Consider the following 16821-nt stretch of genomic DNA (forward strand, 5'->3'; position numbering starts at 1 on the left):
TTTGTCCACCTGGGGGCAGTCTTGTTCTATGACAAACAGACGACTGACAGTTATTGACTTGAGCGTAGCATAGACGTGGAAAAATGAGACAGAACAAATGGAGGACGACATATTTACGGAGACAAAGATCAAGCAAAATGATCTATTATAAATCCCAAAAATACAAATATTACTTTATGAAATTATCAAAGTGCAAATTCTGCTGCCCTGGTAGGTTTCCCACTCATATCATCCATGTTCCCTTTACAGAAAGGGTGAAAAAGCCCAAAGCTCAAACGATTTGTGTTGCTGAGTTAACAGGGTTAAACATCAGCCAGTGAAACAGGCATCAGGGCAGCATGACTGCAGATGCAAGGGGCTGATCGAGATGAGGACTGCGTGTCTGTACACAGAGCAGGGAGATGACCACAAAGTCAGTTTCAGAGTCGCGTAGAGAGGGGCGGTCTGCCACGTCACGCCACGTTCAGCTCAAGGCCACTTGTCTGTCACATTGAGCTTCAACATCCTATCCCAGGGCGGGAAGGGTGACAGGGGCAAACGGTAGACCTCCCGGCCCTTTCACTATGTTACCCCTCCATAACAGCGGCCCGTAACTGGGCATCAGACTGATAATAAACCAGTGAGGTCACCGGCAACCACGAAGTGTCAGCTTGACGGTTAGACAGCCATGGCGAGGATGCAGGATATGTGCAGAGTATGGGAGAGTTTGCAGGGTCGCCATGGAAACAGGCACTCTGCACTGACACGTCACGTCCGGTGGTCACCAATTGAAAAACACACACACAAACTGTCTCATATACACGCGCACGCGCACGCACGCACACACACACACACACACACACACACACACACACACACATACACGCACGCACGCACGCACGCAGACACACACACACACATCTGTTTCACTCCGTTGGCATGTCAGTCCGGGTTTCCATCCACCCCCCTCCCCCGGCCTCTTTCTCAGCCTCGTTCTCTCCAGTTGTCCCTCCTACGCTGCTTTTTTCCATTTTTAAAACAGAGCGATTTCCCACACCCTATACACTTCCCCTGTATCCCAGCGACACCCCAAGCCGGGCTGCAGCTCGTGTGTGTGTGTGTGAGCATTTGCGTAACCATGCGAGTGTGTGTCCCCATACGTGTGTGCATCCCCGTGCGAGTGTGAGCGACTGAGCATGGGTGAGTGACTCACACGGCGTTTATGTTGGACGCAGAGAGACTAGCACCCATAAAGGCTGCAGCAACGATGCTTTACCGGCCCTGGAGGTCGGAGGGGGGAGGAGGAGCGGGACAGTGGGGGGGAGGGGGGTCAGAAGAAGGGCTGAAACAAAAAAAAAAATAGTTTGCTCAACTTGTGGCCTGGTAATCTGTGGGTATTCACCGTGTCCTGTTCAGTCAGCCCTTTTCAGACTTTTAATCCCCTTAATCACTCCGTTCTTCCTCAGACTCTGCCCCAAACCCGGCTTCCCCCTAAAATAAACCCAATGTCTCGTTTGTTTCATACTTAAATGGGAAAAGCATGTTGATCTCTCTCCCTCCCTCTCTCTCCCTCTCTCTCTCTCTCTCTTTCTCTCTCTCTCTCCCCCTCTCAACACGTCTAGGCAGGTCCTATTCACTTCAGGCATGTTTCAATCCAGCCACACTCCGCTGGCAGTGACCACCCATCCACCGCCGCATCGCACGTGCGGTCGCCGCGGGGCCGCTCTAACACATCCCATCACTCAGACACTGGCAAAATTACACCCCCCCCGCCTATGTTCTGACACAGAAGCCTACAATGTCAGCTACACAGCTGCCCTTCACACACGCAGGATCCCTCCTGGGAGATGAGAAGAGGTGGGGAGGGAAGGGGAGGGGAGGGGAGGAGAGGGCCTGTCGCTCTCTAATTTCGGCTGGGCACGGGTGCGGTGCGTGCCCACACAGGACAGGGGCACGCCGGATCCTTCGGCACAGCCACCCTGTTCAGTATCACACACACGTTCAGAATAAACACCCAGAAACCCAACACCAAAACGACTCCTACGCCTTTTTTCCACTTCTTGCAATGCGTCATTAAGAAGTGGAATGAATTAACCCCCCCGCCCCACCCCCACCCCTCAAAGGCCACAGCACACCCAATAGAGCCGAGGCGACCTGGAAACACTGCTTTTTCCTCTCGCCTCTTTACCCAAACAGAGGTATGGCTACATGGCGTTTTCACCGTGTTACAGAGCCAGGGAAACAGACACCAAACTGTGCTATGGCACGTGGCCAGGAGGTAATAAGCATCAGTTCCACATGGGACGCCCATGGTCCCCTCAGGAGAATGCCTTCCTACTCCCCCTCCCCACCTTTTGCTGGCCGTTCCTTGACAATTGCACCTGCAGCCCCTATTCGCTGCCCAAATCCACGAGCCTGCTGTGGAAACACCACCCCGCATGCATTAGGGGTGGGAGATGAGAGAAGACGCTCGGGTTGGGTCCCCAGGATGGGGAGGCTCTGGGTGGGAGCACAGTACCCTCATGTGGGAAGCCCAGCACCCCAGCACAGCCCCTCTGCACAGTGTGACACCCTAACACTGCGTGAGAGACCACCTCCCGCTTGGCACCAGGCATCATACACGAGAAAAACAAACTGCAATCTTCCCAAAGTCCCCAGTGTGACCCCAGTGTCAGTTTCAACTGCAGAGTGCCGTCTTATGTCCAGAGTCACCCACAAATCCAGAGACACACCCAGTGTCAATCTGAAATCTAGCGTGCTGCCTCAAAAACAGTCACCCACCACAATCAATCTCAAATCCAGTGTGTTGTCGCAAGTGCAGTTACCCCTGGTGTCGATCTCAAGTCCAGGGTGCTGTCTTAAGTTCAGAGTCACCCAGAAATCCAAAGTCAGCCCCAGTGTCAATATCAAATGCAGAATCACCCCCATCATCACCCCCCGTGTCTCAGACTGTGAAATTCAGTGAGCTGCTTCCCCACCAATTCTGTGAAATTGGGTCTGTGAAACTGAGGTGCGATTCTGACTTTTAGACATGGTTTTCCCGGCTGATCAGCAAGGCCCTGTTGATGAGGCTAAAATTATTCACCAAAACAAATGTTGTGCTGTCAATAGTTATATGGTAACAACCCTGGGACTGTCTAAGAACATACATCTGTAATAACACTCCATTAACCATGAGGATGTGGACTAATGTCTCCAATACATACAGCTGTAATAATGCCACATTAACCATGAGGATGCAGACTAATGTCTCCCATACATACATCTGTAATAATGCCACATTAACCAAGAGGATGTGGACTAATGTCTCCCATACATACATCTGTAAAAATGCCACATTAACCAAGAGGATGTAGACTAATGTCTCCTATACATACATCTGTAATAATGCCACATTAACAAAGAGGATGTGGACTAATGTCTCCCATACATACATCTGTAATAACACCCCATTAATCATGAGGATGTGGACTAATGTCTCCCATACATACATCTGTAATAACACCCCATTATCCATGAGGATGTGGACTAATGTCTCCCATACATACATCTGTAATAACACCCCATTATCCATGAGGATGTGCACTAATGTCTCCCATACATACATCTGTAATAATGACCCATTATCCATGAGGATGTGGACTAATGTCTCCCATACATACATCTGTAATAATGCCACATTAACCAAGAGGATGTGGACTAATGTCTCCCATACATACATCTGTAATAACACCCCATTATCCATGAGGATGTGGACTAATGTCTCCCATACATACATCTGTAATAACACCCCATTATCCATGAGGATGTGGATTAATGTCTCCCATACATACATCTGTAATAACACCACATTATCCATGAGGATGTGGACTAATGTCTCCCATACATGCATCTGTAATAACACCCCATTAACCATGAGGATGTGGACTAATGTCTCCAATACATACATCTGTAATAATGCCACATTAACCATGAGGATGTGGACTAATGTCTCCCATACATACATCTGTAAAAATGCCACATTAACCATGAGGATGTAGACTAATGTCTCCTAAACATACATCTGTAATAATGCCACATTAACAAAGAGGATGTGGACTAATGTCTCCCATACATACATCTGTAATAACACCCCATTAATCATGAGGATGTGGACTAATGTCTCCCATACATACATCTGTAATAACACCCCATTATCCATGAGGATGTGGACTAATGTCTCCCATACATACATCTGTAATAACACCCCATTATCCATGAGGATGTGCACTAATGTCTCCCATACATACATCTGTAATAATGACCCATTATCCATGAGGATGTGGACTAATGTCTCCCATACATACATCTGTAATAATGCCACATTAACCAAGAGGATGTGGACTAATGTCTCCCATACATACATCTGTAATAACACCCCATTATCCATGAGGATGTGGACTAATGTCTCCCATACATACATCTGTAATAACACCCCATTATCCATGAGGATGTGGATTAATGTCTCCCATACATACATCTGTAATAACACCACATTATCCATGAGGATGTGGACTAATGTCTCCCATACATGCATCTGTAATAACACCTCATTATCCATGAGGATGTGGACTAATGTCTCCCATACATGCATCTGTAATAATGCCACATTATCCATGAGGATGTGGACTAATGTCTCCCATACATACATCTGTAATAAGGCCACATTAACCAAGAGGATGTGGACTAATGTCTCCCATACATACATCTGTAATTACACCCCATTATCCATGAGGATGTGGACTAATGTCTCCCATACATACATCTGTAATAACACCCCATTATCCATGAGGATGTGGACTAATGTCTCCCATACATGCATCTGTAATAACACCCCATTATCCATGAGGATGTGGACTAATGTCTCCCACACATGCATCTGCAATAACACCCCATTATCCATGAGGATGTGGACTAATGTCTCCCATACATACATCTGTAATAAGGCCACATTAACCAAGAGGATGTGGACTAATGTCTCCTATACATACATCTGTAATAACACCCCATTAACCATGAGGATGTGGACTAATGTCTCCCACACATGCATCTGCAATAACACCCCATTATCCATGAGGATGTGGACTAATGTCTCCCATACATACATCTGTAATAACACCCCATTATCCATGAGGATGTGGACTAATGTCTCCCATACATGCATCTGTAATAACACCCCATTATCCATGAGGATGTGGACTAATGTCTCCCATACATGCATCTGTAATAACACCCCATTATCCATGAGGATGTGGACTAATGTCTCCCATACATACATCTGTAATAAGGCCACATTAACCAAGAGGATGTGGACTAATGTCTCCCATACATACATCTGTAATAACACCCCATTAACCATGAGGATGTGGACTAATGTCTCCCATACATACATCTGTAATAACACCCCATTAACCATGAGGATGTGGACTAATGTCTCCCATACATGCATCTGCAATAACACCCCATTATCCATGAGGATGTGGACTAATGTCTCCCATACATGCATCTGTAATAACACCCCATTATCCATGAGGATGTGGACTAATGTCTCCCATACATGCATCTGTAATAACACCCCATTATCCATGAGGATGTGGACTAATGTCTCCCATACATACATCTGTAATAACACCCCCTTATCCATGAGGATGTGGACTAATGTCTCCCATACATACATCTGTAATAAGGCCACATTAACCAAGAGGATGTGGACTAATGTCTCCCATACATACATCTGTAATAACACCCCATTAACCATGAGGATATGGACTAATGTCTCCCACACATGCATCTGCAATAACACCCCATTATCCATGAGGATGTGGACTAATGTCTCCCATACATACATCTGTAATAACACCCCATTATCCATGAGGATGTGGACTAATGTCTCCCATACATGCATCTGTAATACCACCCCATTATCCATGAGTATGTGGACTAATGTCTCCCATACATGCATCTGTAATAACACCCCATTATCCATGAGGATGTGGACTAATGTCTCCCATACATACATCTGTAATAAGGCCACATTAACCAAGAGGATGTGGACTAATGTCTCCCATACATACATCTGTAATAACACCCCATTAACCATGAGGATGTGGACTAATGTCTCCCATACATACATCTGTAATAACACCCCATTAACCATGAGGATGTGGACTAATGTCTCCCGTACATGCATCTGTAATAACACCCCATTATCCATGAGGGTGTGGACTAATGTCTCCCATACATACATCTGTAATAAGGCCACATTAACCAAGAGGATGTGGACTAATGTCTCCCATACATGCATCTGTAATAACACCCCATTATCCATGAGGATGTGGACTAATGTCTTCCATACATGCATCTGTAATAACACCCCATTATCCATGAGGATGTGGACTAATGTCTCCCATACATACATCTGTAATAACACCCCATTATCCATGAGGATGTGGACTAATGTCTCCCATACATACATCTGTAATAATGCCACATTAACCAAGAGGATGTGGACTAATGTCTCCCATACATACATCTGTAATAACACCCCATTATCCATGAGGATGTGGACTAATGTCTCCCATACATACATCTGTAATAACACCCCATTATCCATGAGGATGTGGATTAATGTCTCACATACATACATCTGTAATAACGCCACATTAACCATGAGGATGTGGACTAATGTCTCCCATACATACATCTGTAATAATGCCACATTAACCATGAGGATGTAGACTAATGTCTCCCATACATACATCTGTAATAAGGCCACATTAACCATGAGGATGTGGACTAATGTCTCCCATACATACATCTGTAATAACGCCACATTAACCATGAGGATGTGGACTAATGTCTCCCATACATACATCTGTAATAATGCCACATTAACCATGAGGATGTAGACTAATGTCTCCCATACATACATCTGTAATAAGGCCACATTAACCATGAGGATGTGGACTAATGTCTCCCATACATACACTCACCTAAAGGATTATTAGGAACACCATACTAATACGGTGTTTGACCCCCTTTCGCCTTCAGAACTGCCTTAATTCTACGTGGCATTGATTCAACAAGGTGCTGAAAGCATTCTTTAGAAATGTTGGCCCATATTGATAGGATAGCATCTTGCAGTTGATGGACATTTGTGGGATGCACATCCAGGGCACGAAGCTCCCGTTCCACCACATCCCAAAGATGCTCTATTGGGTTGAGATCTGGTGACTGTGGGGGCCATTTTAGTACAGTGAACTCATTGTCATGTTCAAGAAACCAATTTGAAATGATTCAAGCTTTGTGACATGGTGCATTATCCTGCTGGAAGTAGCCATCAGAGGATGGGTACATGGTAGTCATAAAGGGATGGACATGGTCAGAAACAATGCTCAGGTAGGCTGTGGCATTTAAACGATGCCCAATTGGCACTAAGGTGCCTAAAGTGTGCCAAGAAAACATCCCCCACACCATTACACCACCACCACCAGCCTGCACAGTGGTAACAAGGCATGATGGATCCATGTTCTCATTCTGTTTACGCCAAATTCTGTTACCATTTGAATGTCTCAACAGAAATCGAGACTCATCAGACCAGGCAACATTTTTCCAGTCTTCAACTGTCCAATTTTGGTGAGCTTGTGCAAATTGTAGCCTCTTTTTCCTATTTGTAGTGGAGATGAGTGGTACCCGGTGGGGTCTTTTGCTGTTGTAGCCCATCCGCCTCAAGGTTGTGCGTGTTGTGGCTTCACAAATGCTTTGCTGCATACCTCGGTTGTAACAAGTGGTTATTTCAGTCAAAGTTGCTCTTCTATCAGCTTGAATCAGTCGGCCCATTCTCCTCTGACCTCTAGCATCAACAAGGCATTTTCGCCCACAGGACTGCCGCATACTGGATGTTTTTCCCTTTGCACACCATTCTTTGTAAACCCTAGAAATGGTTGTGCGTGAAAATCCCAGTAACTGAGCGGATTGTGAAATACTCAGACCGCCCCATCTGGCACCAACAACCATGCCACGCTCAAAATTGCTTAAATCACCTTTCTTTCCCATTCTGACATTCAGTTTGGAGTTCAGGAGATTGTCTTGACCAGGACCACACCCCTAAATGCATTGAAGCAACTGCCATGTGATTGGTTGATTAGATAATTGCATTAATAAGAAATTGAACAGGTGTTCCTAATAATCCTTTAGGTGAGTGTACATCTGTAATAACGCCCCATTAACCATGAGGATGTGGACTAATGTCTCCCATACATGCATCTGTAATAACACCCCATTAACCATGAGGATGTGGACTAATGTCTCCCATACATGCATCTGTAATAACACCCCATTATCCATGAGGATGTGGACTAATGTCTCCCATACATACATCTGTAATAACACCCCATTAACCATGACGATGTGGACTAATGTCTCCCATACATACATCTATAATAACGCCCCATTAACCATGAGGATGTGGACTAATGTCTCCCATACATACATCTATAATAACGCCCCATTAACCATGAGGATGTGGACTAATGTCTCCCATACATACATCTGTAATAACACCCCATTAACCATGAGGATGTGGACTAATGTCTCCCATACATGCATCTGCAATAACACCCCATTATCCATGAGGATGTGGACTAATGTCTCCCATACATACATCTGTAATAACACCCCATTATCCATGAGGATGTGGACTAATGTCTCCCATACATGCATCTGTAATAACACAACAAACAACAACAAATTTATTTTTGTATAGCGCATTATCACAACATTACATTGTCCCAAAGCGCTTTACAGCATCCCCACCCAAAGCCCCCAGTGAGTAAGCCATAGGCGACAGTGGCAAGGAAAAACTCCCTAGAAGGAAGAAACCTTGGGAGGGACCAGACTCAAAGGGGGAGCCCATCCTCCAGGGGCCGGCAGGGAGAGTCAAATACAGTTTAGTCTGAAACACAAACGGGGAGCAGGGGGGAGATGACAAGCCGGTGCCAACACTTCCTCCAATCGCCAGGCAGCCAGAAGGCACCCCATTATCCATGAGGATGTGGACTAATGTCTCCCATACATGCATCTGTAATAACACCCCATTATCCATGAGGATGTGGACTAATGTCTCCCATACATACATCTGTAATAACGCCCCATTATCCATGAGGATGTGGACTAATGTCTCCCATACATGCATCTGTAAAAACACCCCATTAACCATGAGGATGTGGACTAATGTCTCCCATACATACATCTGTAATAATGCCACATTAATCAAGACGATGTGGACTAATGTCTCCCATACATACATCTGTAATAACACCCCATTATCCATGAGGATGTGGACTAATGTCTCCCATACATACATCTGTAATAATGCCACATTAACCATGACGATGTGGACTAATGTCTCCCATACATACATCTGTAATAATGCCACATTAACCATGAGGATGTAGACTAATGTCTCCCATACATACATCTGTAATAACGCCCCATTATCCATGAGGATGTGGACTAATGTCTCGCATACATGCATCTGTAATAACACCCCATTATCCATGAGGATGTGGACTAATGTCTCCCATACATACATCTGTAATAACACCCCATTATCCATGAGGATGTGGACTAATGTCTCCCATACATACATCTGTAATAACACCCCATTAACCATGACGATGTGGACTAATGTCTCCCATACATACATCTGTAATAATGCCACATTAACCTTTAGGTTGTGGACTAATTCAGCCTAGGTAATCCATCTGAAGCTGAGGCTTGGGCCTGGCCAGTACTTGGATGGAAAGCTGGGTTAATGCTGGAAGAGGTGCTGGTGTTGTGCAATGATGTAGGGCTGCTGCAATTAGTCGATGTAGTCAAAGACATCAACGCAGAATTCAATACTTTACATCAATGCATCTTTTTAAATTATTTTAATATAATATTTTTTTTTGATTTCTGAAATGCTTCAGTTCATTTTGACAAAAGTTTTCCTTCAATATTAATATGTAATTGTGGAAGTATTTCAGCACTAGCGCTATGAAAAGAAATCACACAGGGACTTTTCTGGATGATGGACCACCAGAAAGGGTAAAACCACCTTAAAAGTTATTTATTAATGTTTATTAAATTACCATTAGTAAGGTGAGCTTTTAAATATATTTTGTCCTTGTAGCTGCTAAATACACATATTAATAAACTCATAAAGTTGTCTGCCTGCTACGTTAGAATCTTTACCAAAAAACATGTCGACCTTTAGACTGCAAAAAGTATTGCCACGCACCAACATCTTATTACCATTTATACACAATATCTGCAGTTGCTAAGCTGTCCCTTTCTTCACCACAACTTCAGTGCTTATTGCTTCCATGATTTACCAAAACAGTCGTATGTGGTGTGCTCTGCTAACCGAGTTTAATCAACATAAGGACATGCCAAATTTATGCAGATTACTAACTTATGGGCATCACAGTATGCCTCTCATTAACATTTTAGGCATACTATTAATATGCTAATTTTACTGTGGGCGTAAGGTCCGTACAGTGTGGAAAAGGACAATTTTATTTTGACAACAACAAAGTAACTTAAACAGTCCATTTGATTTTCTGGAAGAAAATTAATCATTCAGATTAATCGACCAATCAGTAAAATGGTTCAGAGATTAACTGACAGAAAATAGTCGTTACTGGCAGCCCTATAATGATGGGGACACAGTGCTTTTTGAAATGGTGATGTCCTTCGGATGAGACATAAAACTGAAGTCCCAAATCTCTGAGGTCATAAAAGATCTCTGGGAATCTTTTGAAAGAGTAGGGGTGGTACCCCAAAGTCCTGGATAAAATTAGTCACTGTGGCCCTATCAAATCTGGCTTCCTAAGCATCCCCTATATCTAACCTCTTAATTCTCTCCTGCCCCTTCACCTTAGCTAATGTGTGGTGAGTGTACTGGTGCAGAATGGCTGCCATCACATCATCCAGATGGGTGCTACACAGTGGTGGTGGTTGAAGTGGTTCCCCATTGTTTTTGTAAAGTGGTTTTGGTCTTGAAAAGCGCTATATAAATGTAACAATCGTTCAATGTTAATTCATAATGTCTCCCGTATACAGGTGCCCCTCTAGACTCTCAAATTTGATGCCAAATTAGCGGTTTCAGTTATTTACGTGTTGGCTATGAACTATTAAATGGAAATATTTATGTTGCTTGCTGAATAAACACAGAAACTGACAAAAGCGATACTGAAAATGATTTGGATCATATAAAAGCATATAATACATAAATATTAGTGATACAAAATATTTGTTAGCACAAGTGCATACTATTATCTTTAATAGTAGTCTTGGCTGGGGTACATCGCACATCATTATCTTATTAGCCAGCCTCACTCACGTGTTAGCCGTCTTTGTGATTGTGGAATCTCACAATTCTTGCAGTAACTTTTAAGCTTTTCAGCACCGTTAATTTTGTGTTTTTAAAACCAAAACGTAGTTCTCCCAGTGCATACAGGAGTAACTCTGTACATACGGGGGCATAATTTAGATGGCTTGTGTATTACATAAAAAGGTCTGCATAGGAAATGACAAAGCAATTTGACATGCAAAGTATACAGTACAGTACTGACTGTTTAGAAATTGGTAATCAATAGACTTTTACGTTATCGTTCAGGCTAGCAGACTGCTATGGGTTGAGGTTAGGGGTGCCCAAACACTATTTGTGAATTTTCACATTCTTGCAGATCTTCCGCCCATAACCCTCGAGAATGTGAAGGGGTTACTGTATATGTTTGTAACGATGCTTTATTAACCATGAGGATGTCTTCCACACATACGTCTTTAATAACACCTCATTAACGGTATGGATGTGGACTAATCTTATTATTGTAAAAACTGTTGAATTATTGTAAATGTTACTAATAAGGACAACTGAAGCTGCCTTTCAGCACCAAAGAACAGGCAGTATGTCTTCTCTCTGCCATCTACTTTAGACTTTGATAGTTTGATGGCTCTACATTACATAACATTACTTTACGGCAAGCTGCTACACTGTGTCCATTTATCCATGTTTTTCACTGGAGCCCTTCCAGTTAAAGGACACTACAGTTGGGTCCCCTGGCAGTTAAGCCACATCGGTAACCACGGCACCACCTGCTGTCCTTAACTGTATCCCATCCGATGGTTAGTGTGACGTTTTTCTTTCTTGTTCATTGCATTCTCATTTGCCGGTCAAACACTGGATGTATCAAATGCTGCAGATTAAGCGGACTGCGCCCACCAGCAGAGGACACCGTTGTGAATCACTCCCAGAGGGCACAGTTACACACGTTTCGCTTAAAACTGGTGCCCTTCCTTGGCCCCTCCAGTCACCCACTTCTTCGTCACTACAGCACAGCACATTCAAGCAGCTTCATGTAAAACCAGCAAAGCATACAGAACAAAAAACAAGTGACGTGGAAGGTGCCGTAACATGGCGAACAAAACACCGGGCGCCTGAGGGACTCGCGGTGAAACGGAACCTTCCGGGTCAAGTTATCCAATTCTGTTTTTGTTCTGGATTATGTACTCTCAGCATGAGCAGCACGTACGCTAATGGTGAGGCCGATCCTTAGAGGCCAGACCAAGGGGTTCCAACGTGCCACATGCCTCAGGAGCCCTGTTCCCCAACGCATCTGCCTTCTGAAGCTCTGTGCACAGCACGTGTGTAAACCACACCCCTTTATCCATGGTTATTTCAACGGACCGTCTTGCCCCAGTATCTGTCATCGAAACACACACGGAGCACTCTGAATGGGCAAAATATAAGGCTCCCCCTTTTTTGATGGGGTGCCAGCCCTTAATTATTGGTTTTTACCTGTCCCGGGGCGGCCCATGATGATATCCTTGCAGGGGGCCGGGTGCAGAGACTCCGCTGGCAGGATGAGGGGCAGCAGGGCAGTGGGAGATGGATGGCAGGGCACTGGTTGCTGCACTGGGCCTCCGAAGGGGCCCGTGTGTCCGCCTCGGTCCCGGCTCCCAGAGCCGGAGTTGGTGAGCGCTGAGCCGGAGGTGGGACCGGCGACGGAGATGCAGGCCAGAGCGGGGCTGGCCTGGGCAGGGTGGCCTGAGGGCATGGGGGGTAGTGAGGGGGCGGAGGACACCAACACCAGGGCGGGTGTGGGGTTGCGCAGAAGGACCGTACCGTTGGTGGCGGCGGCAGCATTGATGGGCACAGGAACCTGGAGGCCAGAGGTTGGCTGGGGGGTCTGGCTGTGCTCTTTGGAGCGGGAGGCCACCCCGCCCCCGCGGCCCAGGGGGCGCTCCGTGAACTTGGCAAGTGGCACATCAGGGTTGCGCACAATGACAGGCGAGTCGCGCAGCGGCTGCTGGGACACGGGCACCACGCGGCGAAGGCCTGCATCCTGTGGCAGGGGCGAGGGGGGTGTCGGGGAAACCAGCATCGGTGGGGGCGAGGCGTTGGCTGAGGAGGGGGGTCGACTGGAGGGTGTGGTCACCCCACGTGGCCGTGAGAAAGAGGTTGCATGGGACTGTGTCTGCGGCGACAGCACACGGAAGGCCGCCGTGGTGAGGCCCAGCCCAGGGTCGCCCTGCTCATGCTCAATTTTGCCGTAATCCTGCGACGGTGGAGGTGGTGGCAAGGGGGCATCGGTCTTGCGCTTGCCAGGGCTCATGGGCACGGTGAATGTGAGGCTGGTTTGGAAAGAAGGAGGGATACTTGGGGGGTGCCGGTCTCGTTCGGAGCCCGGTGTGCCCAGCTTGGGCGTGCCACCACCCCCGGCTGTGCCGCTCTGGTGCCGGTGCCGGCGGGCAGTGATGGGGCTGAAGTTGGCAGGCCGGAAGACAAAATGCGGCGATGGCGAGGGCGACGGGGCAGGGGAGAAGGGAGACTGGTTGGACACAGGCGAGAAGGACGGGGTGCCAGAGCGCGAGCTGCTCAATGACACCAACATGGTGGCCGCCTCGCACTCATCAAAGTCAAAGCGCGAGAAGTCCTGTGGCAGCAGAGATGGCAGCACCAGACGCGGCCTAGAGTCGCCCCGGCTGCTGGCCTCGCTGCTGTCCCGTGACGTCTCATCCCAGTCAAACTCACTGCTGGCCCGGCCGCCACCTAGCCTCAGGTCAGAGGGTGTGACGGTGCCCGAGCTGCTTCCGCCCCCACGCTCCCGCTCAGCCCCGCCCTCCATCTCCTTGGTGCGCATGGACAGGTGGCGTGAGCAGTAGCCCCGGCGCTGCGACTCCTTCATACAGCCCTCCCGTGAGCACAGTCGCCGCCATTGTTTGCCGTTAAACTTCTTGCGGATGCCGTTGGGGGTGCACACTACATCGCCCTTCTTGTACTTCTGCTGGGCCGCGGTTAGAGGCGTGCGAGAGCGCGATGACGATGCCGACGAGGACGTGGAGCCCGAGCCGCCACCCCCCGGCGTGCCTGAGCTCGCCGCCTTGTCCAGCGGGACCACGGGTCCGCGAGCCCCCGACGAGGATGGCAGCGGAGGCAGGTGGGGCGACCCAACGCCTGCTTCTGGGCCCAAAATCGCAGAAGACGGCGGGGGCTGGGGGCCGGCCATGGCGGTGAGGGAAAGGTGTGGGGTGCCCATGGGGGTGCCAATGCCCCGTCCCAGGGCGTGGTGAGAACTGGGGTAGCCGGGAGGCTTAGAGAGAATGTGCCTGGGGTGCTGTGTCACTGTCTTACCCCCCACCTCGCCGGCTACTCTGTCCTCCTGAAGGCGGGCCATGCTGAACTCAGACACCTCGATGTCCTCCTCCAGGCTCTGCGGCTGCTTCTGGATCTGTCTGTCCCGCTCCCTGTCCACCGTCGGCCCAGTGGGTGTGCCACCCGAGGAGGGGGGAGCAGCCAGGCGGCTGAGGTGTCGACCCGGCCCTCCCCCAGATGGGAAGCCACAACCCAGAGGGGGCCCCGCAGCTCGGCCCAGTGCCATGCCACTGCTCAGCTGGCTCACCTCCCGCTCCAGCTCCATCTCCATGTCCACCCAGTGCTCACGCTCCTCTCGCTCGCGGTCCCGACCTGCCTCCGGCTGCGGCAGCTCCCACGGGTTCACCAACAGCCGCAGGTGCTGCCAGGGCACCCAGACGAGCTGTGCAGTGGCCATGCGCCGCTCCTCCTCACCGGCGTCGGCGTCGGCCAGTGTGGCAGCATCTTCACACAGCGTCACACGGCATGGCACTGCCGGGTGGCCATCCACCTGGGACACCACACCCTCCCTGTACAGCTGCCGTGCTGTCTCTTGTCCCTCACCCCCAAATGGCACCACCACACGTGTCCCCACTGCCACCGGGGCGGAGCCCGGCGGGGAGGCATCCAGAATGAGGTCCACGGGGCCGCCCTGGGCCGTCCCGCCGGGAAAGGGGTAGTGCCGCAGGTAGTTCTCGCCATTGAGCTGTACGGCAATGCTGTGTTGCTCACCGCTCACCCTACGCACTACGCCTGCCCGGTACACGCTGGAGCGAGGCCCCACCTCCTGCCCCTGGGCCCCACCCTCCGGCACACCTTTGCCTTCCCCATCACCACGCCGGCATCGGGCCAATATCCTCTGGTTCTTCAGTCCTTTGGCAAGCGCATCCTCCAGCCCCGCGGGCAGGCCCCTGTCCCGGTCTGGGTCTCTGTGCGTGGGGCTACGTGTGGGGCTGGGCCGCACGGCCGGCCCAGAGGGACTGCAGTAGGGTCGTGTGGGGCTCAGAGTGGGGTGCGGGTTGCTATGCGTCTCCAGGACCTCAAGGTCTGCCGAGTGCTCGCTGGCTGTGTCTGTGGAAGATGAGCGCACAGAGTTCGGGGGTCCGTCTCCCTCCCCGTCTCCCTCCATGCCCCGCTCTCTCTCAGCAGGGGGTCTGACGGCGGTGGCCCCAGAGGCACATTCGTCTCCTAGGCCGCTGTTGTGGCTGTGGCCATCCGTGTCCATACTGTCCTCACCGGGCATGGCACTGGGGGCAGCGGGCTGCCCACCGCTGATGCCATAGCCGTTGCCATGGGTAGCACTGGACGCGGCTCCTGTACAGTGCTCATATGTGTACTTCTTCTTGGGCACACGGGCTTTGAAAGTGGCCGTCTTGCGGCTCGAGGGGGGGTTGGGGCTGCTGCCCGAGCTGCTACTGCTGCTGCCCCCGTTGTTGTTGTTGTTGCTGCTGCTGCTGCTGCTTCCACTCCTGTGTGCCCCCCCGACTCTAGAGATCCCCCTGTCACTGTCATCTCCCGGCTTCTCACAATCCTCCAGTCGCCCTGGGTCCCTGGGCCCCTCACCGTCCGAGGAGCCGCCGCATCCAACTGTTTCGTCCTGGGATCTGGGTGGGGTCTGTCTCCTGGACTCTTGTGGGGCTCCATCAAGACTGTCCCTCGCCTTCTCTCGCCTCTCCCCCTCCGACGCTGTCTCAGCGGGCCCCCGCCTCTTGCCCCCCTTGGCCCGGGTGGAGGGGGGGGAACGTCCCCCTGGCTTTTTAGCAGACTTCATCCCTGCCTTTAGTGCTCCTGTAATTTGGCTTTTTATGTTAAAGTGCTCCCCAGCTTCTCTTCTGCCACCTCCTTCCACAATCCCACCTGGCCTTCTCCCTCCTTCTGGGTTCTGAAACACAGAGAAGAGGCTGCGTTATTGGCTAGCCGCCAGCAGAGCCACTAACGAAGACGCCCCGGTTAACGGGCTGCACTTAAGAGGTGAGACTTTCGGTTGGGTGCATGGGTAATATGTCAGAGACTCTCATTGGCACCTCAGTCGACCATACTAAACACAGCGGGGATATAGTGCAGACTCTAGAGAGCAAAGTGTAGCCGAAATCTGAGCCATCACATTTATTTTTACTCACAGC

The 16821-nt window shown here is 49.1% G+C and overlaps 1 protein-coding gene across 2 annotated transcripts in view; it reads right to left on the reverse strand.

The window, feature by feature from the left end:
• cicb (capicua transcriptional repressor b) overlaps positions 1-16548 on the reverse strand; it is a 36559-nt gene extending 20011 nt beyond the window's left edge. For both annotated transcript variants that reach the window (XM_023809939.2, XM_023809937.2), the window contains exon 1: positions 12863-16548. In XM_023809939.2, the coding sequence (XP_023665707.2) occupies positions 12863-16469 (3607 nt within the window). In that variant the 5' untranslated portion in view covers positions 16470-16548. The remainder of the gene's footprint in view (positions 1-12862) is intronic.
• Positions 16549-16821: the final 273 nt, after the last annotated feature.

Source organism: Paramormyrops kingsleyae, chromosome 9, assembly GCF_048594095.1.
Source record: "Paramormyrops kingsleyae isolate MSU_618 chromosome 9, PKINGS_0.4, whole genome shotgun sequence".
NCBI lineage: Eukaryota > Metazoa > Chordata > Actinopteri > Osteoglossiformes > Mormyridae > Paramormyrops > Paramormyrops kingsleyae.